The 21,499-nt window shown below is 41.0% G+C and overlaps 1 protein-coding gene across 15 annotated transcripts in view; it reads right to left on the reverse strand.

Moving 5' to 3' along the window:
* Window positions 1-21,499, reverse strand: part of BPTF (bromodomain PHD finger transcription factor) — a 149,804-nt gene that overhangs the window by 8,354 nt on the left and 119,951 nt on the right. For 8 of the 15 annotated variants that reach the window (XM_086687773.1, XM_086687767.1, XM_086687766.1 and 5 more), the window contains 8 exons: window positions 21,170-21,392; window positions 19,576-20,492; window positions 17,901-17,983; window positions 17,362-17,587; window positions 10,354-10,682; window positions 7,327-7,500; window positions 6,387-6,579; window positions 5,467-5,551 (listed from right to left, as the gene is read on the reverse strand). In XM_086687773.1, the coding sequence (XP_086543899.1) occupies window positions 5,467-5,551; window positions 6,387-6,579; window positions 7,327-7,500; window positions 10,354-10,682; window positions 17,362-17,587; window positions 17,901-17,983; window positions 19,576-20,492; window positions 21,170-21,392 (2,230 nt within the window). The remainder of the gene's footprint in view (window positions 1-5,466; window positions 5,552-6,386; window positions 6,580-7,326; window positions 7,501-10,353; window positions 10,683-17,361; window positions 17,588-17,900; window positions 17,984-19,575; window positions 20,493-21,169; window positions 21,393-21,499) is intronic. The other 7 variants (XM_086687777.1, XM_086687776.1, XM_086687778.1 and 4 more) reach the window with 3 other exon arrangements.

Raw genomic sequence — 21,499 nt, forward strand, 5'->3', positions numbered from 1 at the left:
GTGGGGCTCGAACTCATGAACCACGAGATCTTGACCTGAGCCGAAGTCGGACGATCGACCAACTGAGCCACTCAGGCACCCCAAGTGACACTAATGTAACACTTAAGGTGGCAAGGATATAAAGTGTCCACTTAAAGGGAAAAATCTTAGCGGATATGAATAAAAATATTAGTATCTAATACTACAGGTAGTATGAAGAGAGGACTAAAATCATTCAACTGGGACAAAGGTAACTGCTTTGGAATATACTGAGCTTAATCTTTTGAAATAACACTAGGTCCTAGAAGAAAGTTGTGTTTGAAGGAAAATTCCACACATGATCTCACATAAAAACCTGGGAGAACACAGGGCGTCTGGGTGGCTCAGTCGGCTAAGTGTCTGACTTTAGCTCAGGTCACGATCTCGTGGTTTGTGGGTTTGAGCCCCGCATTGGGCTCTGTGCTGACAGCTATGAGCCTGGAGTCCGCTTCAGATTCTGTGTTTCCCTCTCTCTCTCTATGCCCCTCCCCTGCTTGTGTGCTCTCTCTCTCTCTCTCTCTCTCTCTCTCAAAAATAAATAAACATTACAAAAATAAAAAAGAAAAAGGAAAAAAAAAACCTGGGAGAATAAAAAGCTGGTGATCTCAAATCAATCTAGGTTTGACAGATTGAGAGATAATACAATTTCAAACTAAATTTCAGTGATTATTTTAGAATTTGAGAAAATGATTTTAAAGCCCAAGAATATCTAAGAAACATTTGAAAAATAAACGTAAAAGGAGAGATTTTAATCTATCAGACATTAAACAAATATTATAAAGCTGTGACAATGGAAAATGTGGCATTCCGTAGGGTGACACAAACGTTAACGAAACTATTCAAAACAGGAATAGACCTAATCATTTTCAGCAGAAGAATTTTATGTATGTCGAAGATGTCATGTCAAATAAGCCAAGGAAGGAAAATTCATTAAGAAACTGGGTTGAGGCGATAAATGATTAGCTGAACTATAGGTGCCATTGACCAATCCGGACAAAATACCTGCTACGTGACTAGACTATACGTTAGCTAAACTTCTCTCTTTCCTCCAGAAGCCTTAGCTTTGACCTACTCTCATCGTAACAGACTCAGCCCTTCCTCCATAATCTCTCCTAGAAATAGGCTAATGCAGGGGGTCTGCCCCCAACCACACCACTATTCTTCATCCTACTTGCCACATCCCATTCTTTCTAGCCTTGTTTACTCTTCCTTATAAAAGAAAAGCCCTTTTCTGCCTAGCCTTTGAGATGCCTACAGATCTGTGGTTGGCAGATTCTCCCTATTACAATTTCCCCACCTCCATTTATTGTAGTCATCTTCCAAACAAGGTCTGGGGTGCCTGGGTGGCTCAGTCTGTTGAGCATCTGACTTTGGTTCATGTCAGGATCTCCCAGTTCCTGGGTCTGGGCCCTGTATCAGGCTCTGTGCTGACAGCTCAGGAGTCTGGAGCCTGCTTTGGATTCTGTGTTTCCCTCTCTGTGCGTTCCCCCATTCGTGCTCTCTCTCAAAAATAAATAAACCAAAAAAAAAAAAAAAAAAAAAAAAAAGAAAGAAACTGGGTTGAGGCAATTGCCTCTACAGCTGAAGAAAAAATTCTTCACACTAATGCCAAAGTAATTCCAGCTGGATTAAAATTTAAGGACAACGATGAAAACCATAAGGAGGGCTAAAAGGACTACATCATAAATGTAATTAATCACTGAATTGTGCATACTAGGTAGTTATGTATATTTTGCCACACATGTGCACGCACGCATCTGTCTCTGGCAGTGTCTGTAGGGAGCGGAAAAATACAACCGCAAACATGCTTCCGGCCTCATGAAATCCCAAGCAAGACTTGGGCACGTCTATTGTGTGCAGGGTATGGAGGCTGTACAGAAAAGGGTAAACATCTGACACAACACATCATTCTTGCACTTAAATTCTGTGTGCTTACCGTCTGGCTAACTTTAATAATGTATGTGAATAGTGCTTGGATGTTTTGTGATTCCAACTTAATTAGATATCCCTCAAAAAGAAAGTACCAGGAGAACATATATGTGAGTATTTATATACCTGGGGAAGCGCAAAAGACTAACGGCATGACTCCAGAGGCAAAATTCATAATGATTAGTAGATTTAAATCCCAAAACATTAAAAATGATCGTATGCCAAAAAAATCAATAAGAAGCTTTTAAAAAACTATTTTTGGGAGAGGCAGAGTGAGTGCGAGTGGGGAGGGGCAGACAGAGACGAAGAGAGAGAATCCCAAGAAGGCCCTGCGCTGTCAGCATGGAGGCTGACACAGGGCTCGATCCCATGAACCATGAGGATCATGACCTAAGCCGAAATCAAGAGTTGGACGCTCAACCGACTGAGCCACCCATGTGCATCAGTATGAAACTTTTAAATGTCCCTGGCATATAAAGAGCCCTTAAGGAACACTGACAACAATATGAACATCCCAGAAACATTCTGTATGGGCAAAATACATAAATAGGAAACTCACATCAAGTTCAAACGGTAAGTACACAACACTAATTACTGAAGTCATGCAAAGCCAAAGAACCACATTCTTTGTCCAAATTGGCAGATATTAAAAATTAATACATCAACCTATTTTCAACAATGACTCCAAGACAGAGAACGAGAGTGGTAGTACACTTCAAATTTTACTCTCTGCACCTCTGTAACATCTATACACCTAACATACTATTTTGAAATAATTATTTTCCGAGAAAATATTTCCTATCAAAAGCACGATAATACTTAGGGTTTTCAAGAGTGGAGAGAGAAGGATACAGTCATACATTATTATTGGAAACGGGTTCAATGTACTGAAGTGCAATTCAAAAATACCTATCAAAAATGTACGGAGTATAAATACCATTTGACCCAGAAATGCTCATTCTAGGAATTTCTCCTCAGAAAACAAACAAGTGCAGGCAAATGCATGAAAGAAGATATTCACTCAAGTGTTGTTTATAACAGCAAAAACTGCACACAACTGACAACCCCATTAATAGAGAGGTGATTAAATACAGTATCTTAATTGCATACAATGAAAAACGATGTAGGTCTATACTATAGCTCATGTGAAAAAGGTACTGATAAATTTATAAAGTATGTTATAAAACAGGATTCATTCATATAACCCTATTTCTGTTTAAAAAAATTTATTAGAGCTGCTGATCTTATTGGTTCCCTCCTTCTCTGAAAATAAACTATTTTTAATTAATTTATTTAAAAAAATTTTTTAATGTTTATTTATTTTTGACAGGGACAGAGAGAGACTGAGTATGAGTGGGGGAGGGGCAGAGAGAGGGAGAGGGAGACACAGAATCCGAATCGGGCTCTAGGCTCCGAGCTGTCAGCACAGAGCCCGATGCGGGGCTTGAACTCACGAACCGCGAGATCATGACCTGAGCTGAAGTCGGACGCTTAACTGACTAAGCCATCCAGGCGCCCCAAGCTATTTTCAATTTAGCCTGTATCTTCGCAGACATGTTTATGCATTTCTAAACACATTTATGTGCCCTTACAAAGTATATAATTGTTTGCTGCTTAAAATCTAGGTATTTTTCTGTAACTTTTATTTTTCTTTCAAGAGTATATGTCTTGGAGATCTATATTATCTTCATGTATATACCGAATCACAAGAGAATGTTTATCTTGATGGCTAATAAAGATGAAGGGGCGGGGGGGAAACCCAGAAAACAATCCAGCTCTTTAAGAAAAGAATTTTGGTTAAATAAGTTAAAATATATTCAATTCACAGACTACAGAAAGTCCTCGAAGTCATGTTATTGAAGATTAATGGCACAGTGACGTGTTTGTCAAACAGAGGACAATATTTATTTATTTACTTATTTTTAAGTTTTAATTTTTTTAGTAATCTCTGCACCCAACGTGGGGCTTAAACTCATGACCCTGAGATCAAAGGCACATGCTTCCCCTACTGAGCCAGCCAGGCGCCCCTCAAACGAGATGATATGATCTCAATTTTCACACGTACACACACATGCACATGCATGCACTCCAAAATGGGATTCAGTGAGGAAAAGATCCAGGTGCGTTCTACCTTTTCCTACTTTTTTTATTTCCTAGTTTTCCTATAATTGTGTTATGTTAAGAAGGAGAATTATCAGAGCGCCTGGGTGGCTCAGTCGGTGAAGCGTCCGACTCTTGATTTCAGCTCAGGTCATGATTTCACAGTTTGTGGGTTTGAGCCCCATGTCAGGCTCTGCGCTGACAGTGCGGGAGCCTGCTTGGGATTCTCTCTCTGTCTCTCTCTTTCTCTCTCTCTCTCTCTCCCTCTCTCTCTGCCCCTCCCCTGCTCCTGCATGTGTGTGCTCTGTTGCTCTCTCTCAAAAATATAACTTAAAAAAAAGCAGAGTTATCTATCATCTAAATAAATATCCCTAGATATTTCTCAAAAGAGATTACAAAGATGTGAAATATGTACAGGGAGTAGAGTCTTCTACCTTCAACACCAGACCGTTTAGCTGCCTTTTCAGACCGTTTTAGCTAAGCCCTCACGCCTACCTCCCCTTCAGGGTTTCCCCTCTTTGAACTAGCCATCAAACACAAACCCTTCCCATTTCTTGAAACTGAAATACAACTGACATATGACGCTGTATCAGTTTTCGGTGTACAACATAATTATCTGATTATACGTAGGTACTGCAACGTGATTGCCCAGTAAGTTTAATTAACATCTATCACCAACCGCATATAGTAAAAAAGTTTTTTTTTTTTTCCCCTCGTGATGAGAACTGCTCAGATAATTCTCTTAGCAACTTGAAAATACACGATAAAATCCTTCTCATTTAGAAGATGGTCAGCTGGAGCTGCTTTCCTCTCTGGCAATTTTGGAAGCTTTGACGTACATTTTAATTTTTATAATTTCATCTGCAGATAAACTACTTTGAATGTAACCACCTGAGGCTGTTCATCTCAATACAATCACTTGTGACTGTTACCTGTTACCATTTTTTTTTCTGGGAAATGAGGATATATGCTCTTGGATCTCTACCGCAGGCCTATCAAATTTGCTTTCCTTCAGGAAAAGATGAGGAAGAGGTAACAGGGAGCTATAAGAGACTCAGACCTTGACTCGCTCACTGATTTCACTCATCTTTTATATGGCTGTAGGATGCTCTGCTTCCATATCACTGATTCAGCTACTCCTCTATGACGGCCACTGATGTCATTTCTGGTATTTCTGGGATTGACAACGGTACTGTGGTGAACAACATACTTGTGCCCATGTAAATCCTAATAAATGAAATTGCTGGGTCCAAGGGAATGCAGATTTAAACTTAATACACACTCCTAGTACATCCCACAAGTTACCACACCAATTTATTCTTCCACCAGCCTTGCTCAACGTATCGTCACGACGTATCACGCGTGACAGATATCTGCGGAGACTTCTGAAAAAACTCCATATTCAACTCAAGTACCTACCCATAGGTTCCTTAATAACACCGTAATAATCTGGTGCGTCATTAGGATCCACTGGCTCAAGGAAAGGCCAGGCCATCTTATGGGCCTGTGATGGGAGGAGAGAACATCATTATTGTCAGGTCATTTAAGTTTCCCATTTGAATTGCTTTATCAATCAACCCTTAAGCCCCAAAAGTCAGTTTTCAACCTGATAGATGAGATTATTTATAATGTAAACGTGAGTAGAGTTTTGCCCTACTTACAAATCATCTCGGGTGAGCATCCTCTGTATTAACGGTTCTCAAAGGGTTGGTCTGAGGACCTCAACTGTGGGGCTGGGGCACTAGCTTAGAAGACAAGAAGTCTGTCCTCTCATTCCTACATGACAACCTGCTACCTGTAAAACTGGGGTGGAACAGTCACCATTGCGGACGAATGAGGTGTCAGACATGCTAATAAATAACTTCACCACATATTGAGACCACGGTTCTCTTTTTAGTTCTTTTTTTTTTTTAAGATTTTATTTTTAAGTAATCTCTACACCTAATGCAGGGCTCGAACACACAACCCCAAGGTCAAGAGTCGTACGCTCTTTCAACTGAGCCAGCCAGGTGCCCCCTCACTAGAATCTAATCGAACTGTTTTTCAATCTATGGTAGTGAGGAAAACTTTTCTTTAAAAATTACATTTAGGTTAAAAAAGTGAGTCGTTTTAAATATGAGTGTCAGATAAACACCATTCGAGTTAATGTGCGGATACGGTTAACCTGCTCGTGATATCGGCACGTGAAGGACTGAAGTCTGGAGTACTTCACTAGACTGGCTGGAGGTCAGTAAACGATCACAGATTCTGAGACTGGAAGGTTCAAACCCCAGAAATGGCTCCAGAGTCAACGCTGGCTGATTTCAGCTGCAGACAACGCACACACGGCGTCTTCTTACCTGTAAAGAACGCAGCACCCTTTTCAAACCCTCGTAATCTTTCTCCGTTAGCGGCGTGAGCACTGTCATGGCATCCTCGGTTGACTGGCACTGTGGACAGACATACTCGTCAATGAGCTCTGCCTCACTCTGCAAGATGCCCACGCAGCGCCCATGGTACCAGTTCTGACACCGATCACAGCCAATATAAAATCTGCAAGATCCGAAATGGAAATGTGAGTTCAAAACAGATGGGATCACGTTACTTACATCTACCTTAAAAAGTAAAACATGCACCTGAAAAGATTCTAACTCTGGGTATAAAATAGTTTTAGTATCACAATTGTTTTAATACTTCTGAAGATTGACATTCAAATGTGTTAATTTAGTACTTCTGATGTTAACAAAGCACTAAAAGCTTATTAAGAACACTGTGTAATATTGGAGAATATGAAGAAAAACGTAAAACATTTGATTGACTTTAAAGCTCAAAACAAAATAAAGCCAAAAATCTTTCAACTAGCACCGTATCAAATGGGAAGCTGATACTGGCCACCCAACTGGGAGCTCAAAATCCTGTAAGCTAATAACAGAGTCTCAGAGCTTTTACCCAAATTAGTGTTTTTTTCTAACCTACAATAATGCACCATTTCAAACACTGATAAAATCCAAACAAGCAGGCTGTTTTCATCTCATTCGTTTCTGTTACATATTGAAGAATCAAGTCTACCATTAAACCGTATTTTTTCCCAATGCATCTCAAACATTCGCTATGAAGCAACACAAATTTTGAAGGGGAGGTAAAGAGAGAAAAAGAGAAAAAAAATTGGAAAGGAATTTGTAATGTAAGTGTATAATATATGCAGAAAAATACCTTGCTTTTTATTAAAATAAATAAGTAACCAGTCAGAGCAATTTGGCTTCCTAAATTATTAAATATGATGCTCTTATCAGAACTCACTGTGACTCATCATAAGGTGTTCTGCAGATACAGTACAATTCCTCACTGCTGCCCTCTTGTGCCCGTTTACAATCATTACAGATGTACACATCCATTTTCTTAGCCTCCTTTTCTGTGATGCCAACACATTCTCCATGATACCAGTTAGTACAAAGATCACAGCCAATATAGAACCTAAAAGTATTCACAATGAAAATGACAATGTAATTGTCATTTTGAGCTGCATGATACTTAAACCTGTCTTCCCTGTCCTGATTCACTTTCTTACAGGATAACTTTCTGCAATGAGTCAGCTAAACATCCTGAATCCAACCATTCTACCCCTGGCAAACTACAGCATCTGACACTGTATCAAGTGTGGAAACATAAAATCACTCACATCAATTTCAACAAATACACTGTTTGGTGAAATATGGGTCTTTAAAAACATACTGGAATTGGAAAAAATAAACAACACACTGATGGTAATGTCTCCCTCTTAATGAATGTGTGTAAAACTGTAACAGGCACAAAAACCAAAGCCGAAGAATCAAAGACTTACATCTGTCAAACCTATGCCACAGAAGCCATTTCAAATTCAGGGCTATTTCTTAGATAGGTTTGAAAATGTATCTCACGATTTAAATTTGAGAACAAAGCAAAGCGCAAACACCAAGTAGAAGTTACACTACGAGGAACATGCAGGTCAGCCAGGTGCAAAAGATAAATGGTCAAAATATGGCATGAAGAAGACAACTAAGAGAGGTACATGTAGTGACTCACTTTCTACTAAGTTTTCTAAAGAAACACTGGAATTTAACCCAATGGTAACAGATTATGATGTGGGCCAGTTTTTCAGTTAATGTAACGTATGTGACAGTGTGGAGAGTGACCAGGTTAACTAACTGGTAAGGAACTGCTTCGATTCAAAACAGGGGGTACCCGGCGTGGACAGTGAGACAGGATAGGTATCCAAAACAGCAAGAGGTTCCACAGTACTTGGCACGGTGGGGGTGTCGGAGTGTGTGACTGAGGGTAATCGCATTCAGCCAGGCCTCCAGGCTTTTGTAACAGAAGACCCCAAAGGATGGAACGAATGAAAAGCATCTCTATGGTAAACACAGAGTGCATTTAAAAGCGTTGACAGGAGCTGTGTAGGAACGCCATGTAAAAATCATGGCAGAAATCCGCGTGAATCATAAGGACCCGGACTGGCCTTGCTGACACGGTTCCACCAAAGTATTTCTTGGCGGATTCCCCTGGAGCGATGGAAGCAGTCCTCAAACTTCAAACTAACCTTCCAAACGAACGTAAAGGAATAAAGTACGGTTGTGTGGTTCATCCTACTCCCATTAATTTTTTTCTTTTGAATTAAGACTCCTCCAGGATTTTTGCTGCCACAGGTGGGGGGTTGGGCCTTCCAGGTGTTTTGTACGTTGCCTTCACGAGATGGTGGGCTATGTGTTCTGGAAGTAAGCTCAGGACTTGAATTTCAAGTTTTAGGCATTCTCACTGGCTCCCCAAACCAACCTAGTTTGGTACAAGAGATTATAAAATACTCCTAAAAAACAGTAACTCATCCCAACTAGAACAGGGAGTGAATGAACCTGGTAAACTGATATTTTAATAACACCCAACTAAAAATATGAAATATCCACAAAACAATGAGGCAATCTCAGTAGAAGGAGCACATACTTTCATGCAACTGAAGTGTGACAAAGATGTTGGTGCGTGAAATGAATTTCTGTGATGTGGATATTTTAAATAAGCCACATTTGTCTAATTACTTAAATAAGTTCCATACACAGATCTTTGTGTAAAGAAAGTAAATCATGTTCTGCTTTATTCTGCAAATCATTATTATTTTGCTTAAAGGGAGGCAACTTATATTAGAACTAAGGGGGAAAAATCAGTTAATAGGGCTCCACCTTTCACATGATATGTAATTTCCAAGAGAGACAATGAAAAGGGAAGATGCCTAAGCTGACGTGTCTAATTCACCACATAGCTAAATCTACCAACAAAACGGTGTGACCTAGAACTTGCACGTTATAATTTTAAATAGCAAGCACGAAGGCAGCTCCAATGTTGTAACTTAAAACCTCACTGAAGAGATCACAATTTTATTCTCTAAATTGGTTAGGCATCCACTTAAGGTAGATATTAAGCATTGCTACTTCTAAAGAATCATATATTTTTAGCATGATCAAACATTTTGGTCCTGCAAAAAATATCGTAGTTAATCTTGGCTTTAAAAAGCTGGCCTACGTTTAAATGCTCAAAAGGAAAGCTGGACAATGGGGTGAATGATAAGGATAACAAATGAAACTGCATTAATGGATTAGTGTTTCTAAAATCTTGTATATATATCACCAAATACAAGTCACAACAGTCAAAAAAAGCTTCCAGCTGCCATGCTTACTGTCACATTTTTGAGGGTCATTATTAAGGACTGAGTGAAAACACTCCTTGTATTTTTCTGGCTTTTGTCCCCAGTAAGAAAGTGGGAACTTTGACAAAAATAATATTAAGTTTCAGTATCCCAATACAAAAACCACAAAATTGCTTAAAATTAAACAATAAAAAACCAAAACTACTCGAACTTGAAACCTTGTACACCATTCGTATTCAGATAGTCTCTAAGATGTGATGTTATTGTAAGGTTGTGAACAGATTCCAGAAAGGATGCTCTCAACTTTGGGCAGCGATAATGACACACCTCCTTCTCCCGACAGCATTACTGATTGGTTTGGAGTTAATCCAGAGAGAAGAGGAGAAAGCAAAAGAGCAACAGAAAGCTTGTTTTTGACAGAAAAGAATACGATGAAGAACAAACATGGATCATGAACACGAAAAATACAAAAGTCTTACTCTTCTAGTGTCATGTTTAAGAACATCAGATGCAAGACCACAGAGAAAACGTTATTATCCCTACTTTCAACTACTTTCATTGACATGGCTACCAATACACTCCTTTTCTTCACAACTGGAAATTTAACAGCTAAGCTTTTAAGAAAATAAACTAAGGCTCAAAAAAGATGTACTCACTTAGATTCATCGTAAGGCGTTTTACAGATACAGTAAAGCTTTGTGTCCTTCTTAGTTTCCTTTGAGGTAGTAGAGATCATTTTCTTCTTCTTGGACTTGGAGCTCGAGTCTCTTTCCTCTTCTCGCTTCCTCTTCTGGGAAGCGGCAGGCAGCGTGGCCGTGGCCGTGGCCGTGGCCAGGGGGCCCGTGTGCTGTGGGGGAGGTGGAGGCGGGGGTGAAGGCGGAGGGGCCGGAGGCGCAGGCGGCGCTGCGGGGGAGGGAGCCGCTACCGCTGTGGCCTGCACCATGTCTTTTTCTTTCTTAATCCTCAGGTCTCTCTTGAGCTCTTCCTGTTGTCAATTAAAGACAATACAAAGCTGTCATCGAACTCACGTACATGTCGGACTCGGCCAGAGGACTCTGCGTTCCCTCTCTTCTCACCTCCCCTCCCCTTGTTGGAGTGGCTCCAAGGTCAGCCTCGTGTGAGGGGGTCTGTAATTTTAGCGTCATCCTCACTATACTCTGAACCCAGTCAAAACAACGAGAAGTATAAAGCGAAGATTACAGAACAACTCGAGATCTGCCAGTCTCTTCAAAGGACACCTGCAGAAAGACGATCCAGTTGCTGAAAACAACGTGCCCCGGTTATTTCTGTTGTTGCTCAGAATGGGGTTACAAGTGTCTTCACCCACTAGCTAGCTGCTTTCTGGCGGCTCACCGTCTGTGTCCTTATAAAAATTTCTTTTTGGGGCGCCTGGGTGGCGCAGTCGGTTAAGCGCCCGACTTCAGCCAGGTCACGATCTCGCGGTCCGTGAGTTCGAGCCCCGCGTCAGGCTCTGGGCTGATGGCTCAGAGCCTGGAGCCTGTTTCTGATTCTGTGTCTCCCTCTCTCTCTGCCCCTCCCCCGTTCATGCTCTGTCTCTCTCTGTCCCAAAAAAAAAAAAAAAAAAAAAAAAAAAATTTCTTTTTAACGTTTATTTATTTTTTTGAGACAGGGAGAGACAGGGCATGAACGGGGGAGGGTCAGAGAGAGAGAGGGAGACACAGAATCTGAAATAGGCTCCGGGCTCCGAGCTGTCGGCACAGAGCCTGATGCGGGGCTTGAACTCACAGACCGTGAGATCGTGACCTGAGCCGAAGTCAGACGCTCAACTGAGCCACCCAGGCGCCCCCGTCTGTGTCCTTATAAACTGAACATGATTCTTAAAATTTGGCCTGACCAGCCACAAGTTGAATGAGAGACAGATTTGTCTAATTTATTAGGCTCCTAGGTCTAGAATTTAAAAATGCAGGAAGAGCTATTTTATCAACACACACTCTGATATAAAGTAAAACCCTTACTTCTTTTCACGTGAAATACTTTACAGATACACGTGTTACCTAGTGCTACAACTTATTCTTAGAAATGATGATTATTTCTCTGGAAAAGGCCATTGTCATTGGCATCCATGAACAAACCTGCTGTAAATAAATCACTGCTATGACCAAGCTTTTTTTAAAATTTGTTTATTATTTATTTTGAGATAGAGAGCACGAGCAGGGGAAGGGCAGAGAGACAGGGAGAGAGAGAATCCGAAGCAGGCTCCATGCTGTCAGCACAGAGCCTGATGTGCGTGCGGCTCGAACTCATGAACTATGAGATCATGACCTGAGCTGAAATCAAGAGTCAGATGCTTAACCGACTGTTAAGCATGGTAAGATCTTTTGAATATCACAATAAAAAAATTTTTTACAGTAATTTCTACACCCAACATGCGGCTCGAATTTATGACCCTGGGATCAAAAGTCGCATGTTCCAATGACTGAGCCAGCCAGGCGCCCTGTAAACATCACAAAAATTCTAACAAATAAACCTGAATGGTCCTGGTTTAATGAATCTTATTTTCTCTATTTAGCATCTAGATGGTCCGGTAAGTGAGAAGGTAAGCTGCATGACTATTCAGCAGCCCTTCTCAATGTAAAAAGTCTAAACCTTGAGTGTCATTTTCCTAATTCATATGATGCGTTTATAACGTAGTGAAATGGATTTTAGTAAAATCAAGATAATCAAGATGGTTTGGTGGGGTGGGGTGCCTGGCTGGCTCATTTGGTAGAGCACGAGACTCTTGATCTCAGGGTCATGAGTTCAAACCTCACATTAGGCAGAGATCACTTAAAAAACCCAAAGATGGTAAGTTGGGTATACACTCGATCCCCCCTTCAAGAACACACCAATGACAGTAAACTATAAAACAGAGAAAAATTGAAAAGATAGAGCCATGTTTGAGTAAAATAAATGTCTCTATGAAATGGAAACACAATACTGAACAGGGCTAAACATGCAGGTCCGGTGGACTCCAGGTTCAGAGGTAGGAGGAGATGGCCCAACAACAACCGGTCTCTGCAGGGAGAAAGGGACTCAACATGCTGCATGGGGAGGTGGGGGGGGGGGGGGTCACGAGAACAGGCTCCCTGCTTGATGTGGGGCTGGCTGCTCTACACTGGGCTTCCGGGGAGGAAACAGAACTCCTCTCACTTAAATGCCAAATGCAAATCAAATGAAAACATGTGATGTGAAAAAAGGCAAAGTCAGTAACTGAATCTGAATTAATTCCAAATGAAATCAATTTTATAGAACAATTTGACCAAAAACTTCATAATATGTAGGTTTGAGATGTTCAAAGAGCTAAATGAAGGTTTAATTTCTATTAAGAAATGGTAAGAAATTACTTTATCAATAAGAGAAGCAGAGAGGGTTGGAGGAAAGACAAAAAGGTGGAACACAGGACATTTTTAGGGCAGTGGAACTATTCTGTCTGTAGCTTGGGTTTGACATTACACATTTGTCAAACTCCCAGGACCGTGTAACACAAAGAGTGAAACAATGTAAACCGTGGACTTTAGTTAATAGCAATGTACTACCTGGCTCATCAACTGTAACAAATGGCCACAGTGATACAAGATGTTAATAATAAACGTGTGTGTGTGTGTGTGTGTGTGTGTGTGTGTGTGTGTGTGTTTTGAAGGGGGGTGAGTATACAAGAACTTTCCTGCATAATTTTTCTGTAAATTTCAAACTCTAAAAAACAGTCTATTTAACAAAAAAGACAGACAAGCAGAAATCATACAAGAATAAAGATATAAACAGGGCGCCTGGGTGGCTCAGTTGGTTAAGCATCTGACTTCAGCTCAGGTCATGACCCCATGATTCATGGGTTTGAGTCCCGCATTGAGCTCTGTGCTGGCAGCTCAGAGCCTGGAGCCTGCTTCGGATTCTGCGTCTCCCTCTCTCTCTCTGCCCCACCTCCACTTGCGCTCTGTCTCTTTGTGTCTCTCAAAAATGAATAAACATTAAAAAAAATTTTTTTAAGTATAATAAATTTTCTTACTCATTAGATTATGTAATATACGGTTAAGAACACCATCCTGTATAATAGAGTATTTATAGAAGCGCTGTTTTTTAAATGGCTGCACACTGTAATGACTACAGAGACATACTCCGTATGTGTTGTCTCTAGTGTGATTCTGTTTTTGTATAAATTGAGTTTACATATGGATACATACATTAAAAATAATGTAAGTTATATTCTAAAATTATTTAACAACAGTCATCTCTGGGGGGTGCAATGACTTATAAATTTTTTAATGTTTATTTATTTTTGAGAGAGAAAAAGACAGAGTGCAAGTGGGGGAGGGACAGAGAGATAGAGAGAGAGAGAGAGAGAGAGAGAGAGAGACACAGAATCCAGAGGCTCCAGGCTCTGAGCTGTCAGCACAGAGCGTGACGCAGGGCTCGAACTCATGGATCATGAGATCATGACCGGAGCCAAAGTCGGATGCTTAACTGACTGAGCCACCCAGGTGCCCCAACTTACAGAATTTTTTAATGTTTATTTACTTATTTTTGAGAGAGAGAGAGAGAGAGAGAGAGAGAGAACGAACACGAATGGGGGAGGGGCACAGAGAGAGGGACAGAGAGTGGAGCCTGAGACAGGGTGAAACTCACGAACTGTGAGATCATAACCTCAGCCAAAATCAAGAGTTGGACGCCCAACTGACTGAGCCACCCAGAATCCCTGACTTAGATTATTTTCATTTGTTGGCCAAGCTAATTGTTTTCAAAGACATCTGACTGTACATGTCCAATTTATTTATTTATATGTAAAGAATACAGATTATAAATAAATCCCCGTTCTGTGCAGAAGATGGAGTAGGAATAGCATATGACACACATTAGATGTTAAATACCAGCTGCATGAATTGAATGGATAAGTCACATTTATATCCTATTCCGCAAGCTGAATTTTTCATTCAAACTTTTCTCATGGAGAATTTTCCCCAAGGAATTAAAAACAAAAAGTACCAATTCTGCACTCACCATTTTGTTACAATGGCAGTCCATTGTGTGGACACCCAAATGCATTTAATCCAGTGGTTCCCAACTGAGGTACCTCTAGAGAGTATTTGAGAATGTAGGTGGAGGGGCAAGGTCATTTTTTGGGTTGAAGGTGATACTATCATTTAGTAAATGCTTTGGTTCTTACAGTGTATAAAAAAAACTGACCTATGGAAAGGGCCTAAAGTCCTTCTGTTGAGAAATCCGATTACTATGTGGATTTCAGGATGATTCCAGACTTTTATTATTATTATTATTGTTAACATTCATTATGTCCTTGCTTACAGATCTTGCCTAATTGTTTCTTAGAAGAATTTCTAGAAGTGAAATTACGGATCAGAATATCCACATTTTAAAGAATTTTCATATACTGATGCAATGTTCTCTGGAAATACATATTTTCTCTAAAACGACAGTCTTTTCATTTCATTCCTTGGTATTTAGGTTGACTATCTTTTTGTATATTTATTGGTGTTTGGCATTTTTTAATTTGAAAATTGTGTGTCTCACACATTATTGGAGTGTTTCTTTTTTTTAATTTCAGCTTTATTGAGGTATCCCTGATAAAACTACAAGATATATTTACAGTACACACTGCAGTGACAGGATTTCCCCTCATCTAGTTAACTAATGTTCATCTTTTTCTTTCTGTTTTTATGTTCTCCTTTTTCTTACTGACTTAAAGAGCTCTTTAAATTTTAGAAATACTAATTCTGTCATAAATATCGTAAAATGTTTTTCTTGTTTGCTGTTTTTCAATATTGTTTATTGTCTTTTCTTTATTCCAACAAAAAAATTTTTCTTCTGTCTTCAAATCTATCTTTTTCCTTTGAAGCATTTGAGATCTGTAATGCGTGGGAGTGGTTTTCCCCACTCAAAGATTACAAAGATGACAGGCCTGTTTTCTTCTATTGTTTTTATGGTTTCCTTTTTTACATTAAAATTTTTGATCTGAAATGAATCTTTAAAAAAAAACCCTCCCTACTTAAAACTTAAAATTTACTCATTTATTTTGAGAGAGAGAGCACGCACAAGTGAGAGAGAATCAGAGAGAAAGAGAGAGGCAGAATCCCAAGCAGGCTCCACACTGACAGAATGGAGCCCAATGCAGCTCGAACTCACAAACCGTGAGATCATGATCTGAGCTGAAACCAAGAGTCGGATGCTTAACCAACTGAGTCACCCAGGGGCCCTGAAATGTATCTCACACACACAAAAAATTTTTTAAATGTTTATTTATTTTTGAGAGAGAGAGAGACAGAGAGACAGAGAGTGAGAAGGGGAGGGGCAGAGAGGAAGGGAGACACAGAATCTGAAGCAGGCTCCAGGCTCTGAGCTCTTGGCACAGAGCCGGATGTGGGGCTCAAACCCATGCACTGCAAGATCATGACCTGAGCCAAAGTTGGACGCTTCACCGACTGAGCCACCCAGGTGCCCCTGCTATGAAATGTACCTTAATTTAAGGTGAGAGGGAATATTTGCTAAGAATTGGCTTTTGTTTATTGCCCTTTGACAACGGTTGTAGTCTCGACATTTATCTAGTGAGTGACTACCTCACTGAATCCTCTCATAAAATTTAGGGTGGGGCTGTTGATATAATATTATACGTTATGACATTATATATACAATATAATATTGTATCATATACAATAAACATTTTACCTTCTTTTTTTTCTTGACTTAATACACTATCTAGAAATTTCTGGAGGTAATAAATAATAATGGTGGTTTTCGGCCCTGTCACCTGGTTTTTGACTTTAGTGGGAAGGTCTCTTAATGTCTCAGAGTTGTGGAACCATTGGTTGCTGGGCTGATCAATTTAAAAAAAAAATGCTTCTCATCTTTTTAAAATATACAAGGCACATCTAGGTATGCTTTAGATAGCCTACTTCTAAGAAGCTGTTCAAATATGCATGAATAGATGTCTTCTTTCATTTTTAAATAACCCCAAGCAAGCAGAGGGTTAGCAATGCCTACAGGATTAGTTACAAGACAAGAAAATACGGGGTCTTATTTAATGGGTGCTCTTCTTCTTCTCCTTTTTTTTTTTAAGTTTATTTATTTATTTATTTTGAGAGAGAGAGAGAGAGAGAGAGAGAGAGAGAGAGAGAGAGAGAGAGAATCCCAAACAGGTTCCACACTATCAGCGCGGAGCCCAATGTGGGGCTTGAACCCATGAACCATGGGATCACGACCCGAGCCAAAACCCATTGTTGGATGCTTAACTGACTAAGCCACCCAGATGCCGCTTATTTAATGGGCACTCTTTATTTTTCATTCTTCCGACATTGTTTTGTAGTTCTTGGTCTACCTTTCTCATGAAACTTGGCTTCTGATAACTTTTGGCGAGACTATGTCATAGAGAATAAACGCTATCCCCAAGAAGGTGCTCAAAATGTTTTTCTTTAAATCAATAGACTGACCTCTCTTAGAGTGGTTACTTGAGCGATTACTAGATGCCTTCAGATATAAAAGCTCTGTCGTGTTTGAAAAGACATGTGTCCCACTGCTTTTAGTTTATGCACAAAAATGTTAAGTTCTAGAAACTAGCTGAAATGTAAAGCATAACCAAAGAGGCAAGGGAAAAAAAAAAAAAAAAGAATATAATGACATGCTAAGCACTGGCCATGGAAGGAAAGGAAATCCCTTCTTACCTGCACTTGAATTTGTAGGTCTTTGTCCAGGAGCGCTCTCTTTTTTAGTATTTCCGCTTTGAGTTGTTCTTTGTGTTTGAAGAGCAGCGCGGAGAGCTTGGTGGCATTCTGCTTGCTACGTTTCTGTTCCACACTCTCTTCGCGCTTCCGTTTTTTTGCTGCCTGTTTTTCTTCTTTATCTATCTTATCCAAAATATACTTCATCACCTGGTTACAGACAATCATTCTGGAGAGAAATACACAATCCATGTAATGCTGGGCATGTCATTCTGAAAAGCTCAAGACATCATTTTTCTATGTCGCTACAGCTGATACACAAACTTTCTGTGACCGGAGAGCTTCAAAGAGTGATTCAGACCAGTTACGAGCACCCAGTATTGCCAAGTATCCACATTTAATGAACTTCAGCCAAGATAAAAAGCCAAAACAAACCAACAAAAAAACTTAAACTCAGACGTCCTGTCCGTGTACATGCTAAAGAGGAAAGGCCGACGTACAATGAGACCCTGTGTTGCTGGGTTATAAACATGTCTTCCTACCTTTGATTCTCTTCTCTTTCAGCTGGAGTCATGGTCTTTTTCTGCTTTAAATGTTCTATTACAGCATTATGCTTCATCACCACCTTCAGGACAGAACAAAATCCCAAAGTGCATATTTTATAATGACTACATGTTGGTATACAGATTAACAGCAGAAATCTGAGCACATGTATGTTTTCCAAAGAAAACTGTAAGAGTTTTATGTCAGAACATAAACAGAATTAGAGCTGCAATACGGCCTGAGTGCTTACCGTGTACTGGGCACTGTGCTACGTAAGCACCTGACATTACCTCAATTATTCCTCATAACAACACCGAAAGGGATAATCTTATAAATGAGATTCTGAGGCATGAAAAAATTAACTCACTTGTTTGACACGAAAAAAGGAATAGAAGCTGTAATTTTAACCCGGCTATCACTCTGCAACAGCCATTTTTTGTTAACATTATGCTCTCTTCCTAGGTATTAATTTCTCCTCCCCGTCCCACTTTGCACAGAGATTAGGATAAAGACAGATACTGTAGTAATTCTAAGTTTACAGACTACACGGTACTAAAAGCTGGGTAATAATGCATTTGAACACACATAGGACATCGATTTATAAGAATATTACCACACGCCTTTAAAATCCCTTTGTTGTTTAAGAAGTACTTCTAACGACGTTGCATTAGAATCATCAAACGTGCTAGGAGACAAGATCTCAATTAATCCAACCACTGCAAAGGAATGTCGCTCATACGGCGTGACAGAGGTGCTGACTGCTGCTACAATGGCAATCATGTTCCAAATATCCGTGTACCAAATCAACGTGTTGTACACCTTAAATTTATACACTGCTGTGTGTCAAACATATCCCAATAAAAAATAAAATGCAAAGTGTTTCTATACACATGACCTCATTTAATCGTTACAATAATCTCACGTGGCTGTCAAGAGAGGGAGTATTAACGAGGATACGGAGCTCAGGGCAGAGAGGACAGTGTCGTGGACTGTGAATGGGAGACCCAGGAACTGAACGCAGGTCTCATGACTTGGGAACACTGGAAATCCACACTCAACCTCCTGACTAATGCTGAGCAGTGCACGCTGTTGACGCAAAGAAAGTTTCCCTCAGCAATGCTTCAGGATCTTGTACATGTGACTTCATTTTAAGTAGAGTAATTCCAACTCCTCTAAATTGCCTTACTTCACTAAGACGCTATTGTAGGATGCCACTTTTTATTTGAGCTATGGGATAGAAGAATCTCCACCTCTAACAAAGGTGTGGTTAGAAACGCAAATGAGTTTCAATCGTCTGTAATGTGTCCCTCACGCAAACTAAGGAGTGACAACTGCAAATAACTTCAGAGCGCTTCTGATGCCTGAGCGGCTGTAAGCTTAGTTGACCTTCAAGTCCTGTATCAGTGGTGCGGAAACTCCTAACTCCATCCTTCCCATCTTAGTTCTCCCCCAGTACAGGCAGTTTTTCTAATAAGCACTGATTGTCACATCCAAGAAGAGTTCCAAGCCATGGCAGTCATTCAGTATTTTTTCGTCAATCCAGTGCTGCTTTCTAAATAGAACCGTCAATGACTTTTGTCTCCTGTAGGAAACCTGATACAACCAACACTAGGTCTACTGCACAGCACAATCATTCAAGCTACTGAACATGCTGCTTTTACTTAATAACTTTACCTGTTTCTGAATGATTTCACTTTGATTAGAAGCTTGGAGAGTGTGTTCCCGCTTAATTTCTATCTGTTGCTGCTTCTTCTTTTGCTGCTGATCCCTGAGTTGCTGAACCCTTTGCAACTGCTCTTGCACACTGGCTGCCTGCACTGTAACCACATTCTGAATGTGGTGAGTCTGCACAGGACTGCTTTGCTGAATTTGAATAGGTAACTGGAGTTTGATTTGCTGGGGCACACCACCTTGCTGAGCCTGTATCTGAGCCACAACCTGCGACTGGATCTGAGAGAGAACCTGGACTTGTTGTTGCAGCTGGGGCACAGCAATGACTTGGGGCTGCGGCTGCTGTATCTGTAGCTGAGGACGGGATGGGGATGAAACAGTAACTTGGTTTAACGTCTGTCCTGATGAAAGAGTTTGAGTTGGAGACTGTACCTGGGGTTGTGATTGTGGCTGGCCCTGGGAAGGTGTCTGAAGAGATGTATGTGGTTGAATTGGAATCGGTTGTGAGGTTGTAGTCTGAACCTGGGATTGCTGTCCGGGAGACACTTGGGATGGAGTCGATGGACGTATTCGAGTCTGTGGTGGACTTTGGACGCGAGCAGGAGACTGTCCTTGGACATTACTTTGAGGCTGACACTGTACTGCGACTTGGGGTTTGGATGACTGTGCTTGGGCGGGTTGTGCTTCAGAAGGGACATGGGATGCAACAGTTGTTGGGGTCTGAGCTTCAGGCTGAGTCTGCACTTCAGGCTGAGCTGGGGACGGGGGCTGGGTTTGGGGCTGGGGCTGAGCTGAAGGCTGAGCAGTCTGTGGCTGGGCTTCTGGAGGACTCACACTTGATGACTGAGCTGGTGGCAAGGTTTTGGCTTGTGGCACCTGTGTCGGGGGTGATAATTTACTCTGTCTTTGTTCACCTGTACCTGTGAAAAAGAAAGACCAAATGTTTCTATGACTCTACAACACAGAACCTTGGTTAAAGAAGAATCTGCAGGGGATTTCCTAAAGGTGCGAATTCTGAATTTCAGTATAGAAGACTGACACCTTAGACATTCCAGAGACACTCCAGAGACACATTTGAGTTAGGACTCTCCTAACCGGGGAGCCAGGCCCTGTCTCTAGAAATCAGCCAGGACTTCTGGGACAGGCTGACGTTAAACCCTCATTGTTTTCCTGGGGAGTGGTGAGGGCAGCCGGCAGTGGGAGGCTAACACAGTGGTTCTGGACCTGCAGCTAAGTGCAGGCCATGAGCTGGATACATCAACCTTCACCGACATTACCTGCGTAATCCATTGGTGCCCCCGAGGCACCATGAATCCAGTGGTGCCCACAAGGCTGGGCAAGACGCAAGTGTGGGCACAGTTACCACGATACCCACTGTTTTTGACCCCCCGCCCCAATTTTCTGTATTTTTTATGGGGTGATGGAGGTGACAGGGAACCTGTAGGAAAAAGAGATGTTGTGAGGTTGACCGGACAGCTCTTAGGCTCACTGGCTTCAGGCATATCTTCCCAAAGATAAACACTGGGCCTCCTTTCCCTCTATCAGCCCAGCAACTTGTGCAACGACAAGCGGCACTTCTGATAACCCCAAGTTCTACCTGCTGCCGTAGTGGAAACGGTGGTGGTGGTGCTGCTGGCCGCTGTGGCTGTTGTGGCCAAAGGTGTGAAGAGGAACCGCTGGACAGTACCGTTTGGCATGGCAGCTTGCATCAGCTGCTGTCCTGGGCCCGGGAGTATAGTCACCCCTTGAGGTATCAACTGCAACTGTCCAGTCGTCTGACCTTGTCCTTGAATTACTACTGTCAAACCTTGATTGCCGCCCTATGGAAAACAAAGGACAACGGGTAAACAGTGTTCAAAGCATCAGTCTTTAAGTATACCACTTTTACGTTGGAAAGATCCTTTTAACGTAATGAAACTACGTATCT

This window comes from Puma concolor, chromosome E1 (assembly GCF_028749965.1).
Source record: "Puma concolor isolate L17-30 chromosome E1, mPumCon1.1.hap2, whole genome shotgun sequence".
NCBI classification, from domain to species: domain Eukaryota; kingdom Metazoa; phylum Chordata; class Mammalia; order Carnivora; family Felidae; genus Puma; species Puma concolor.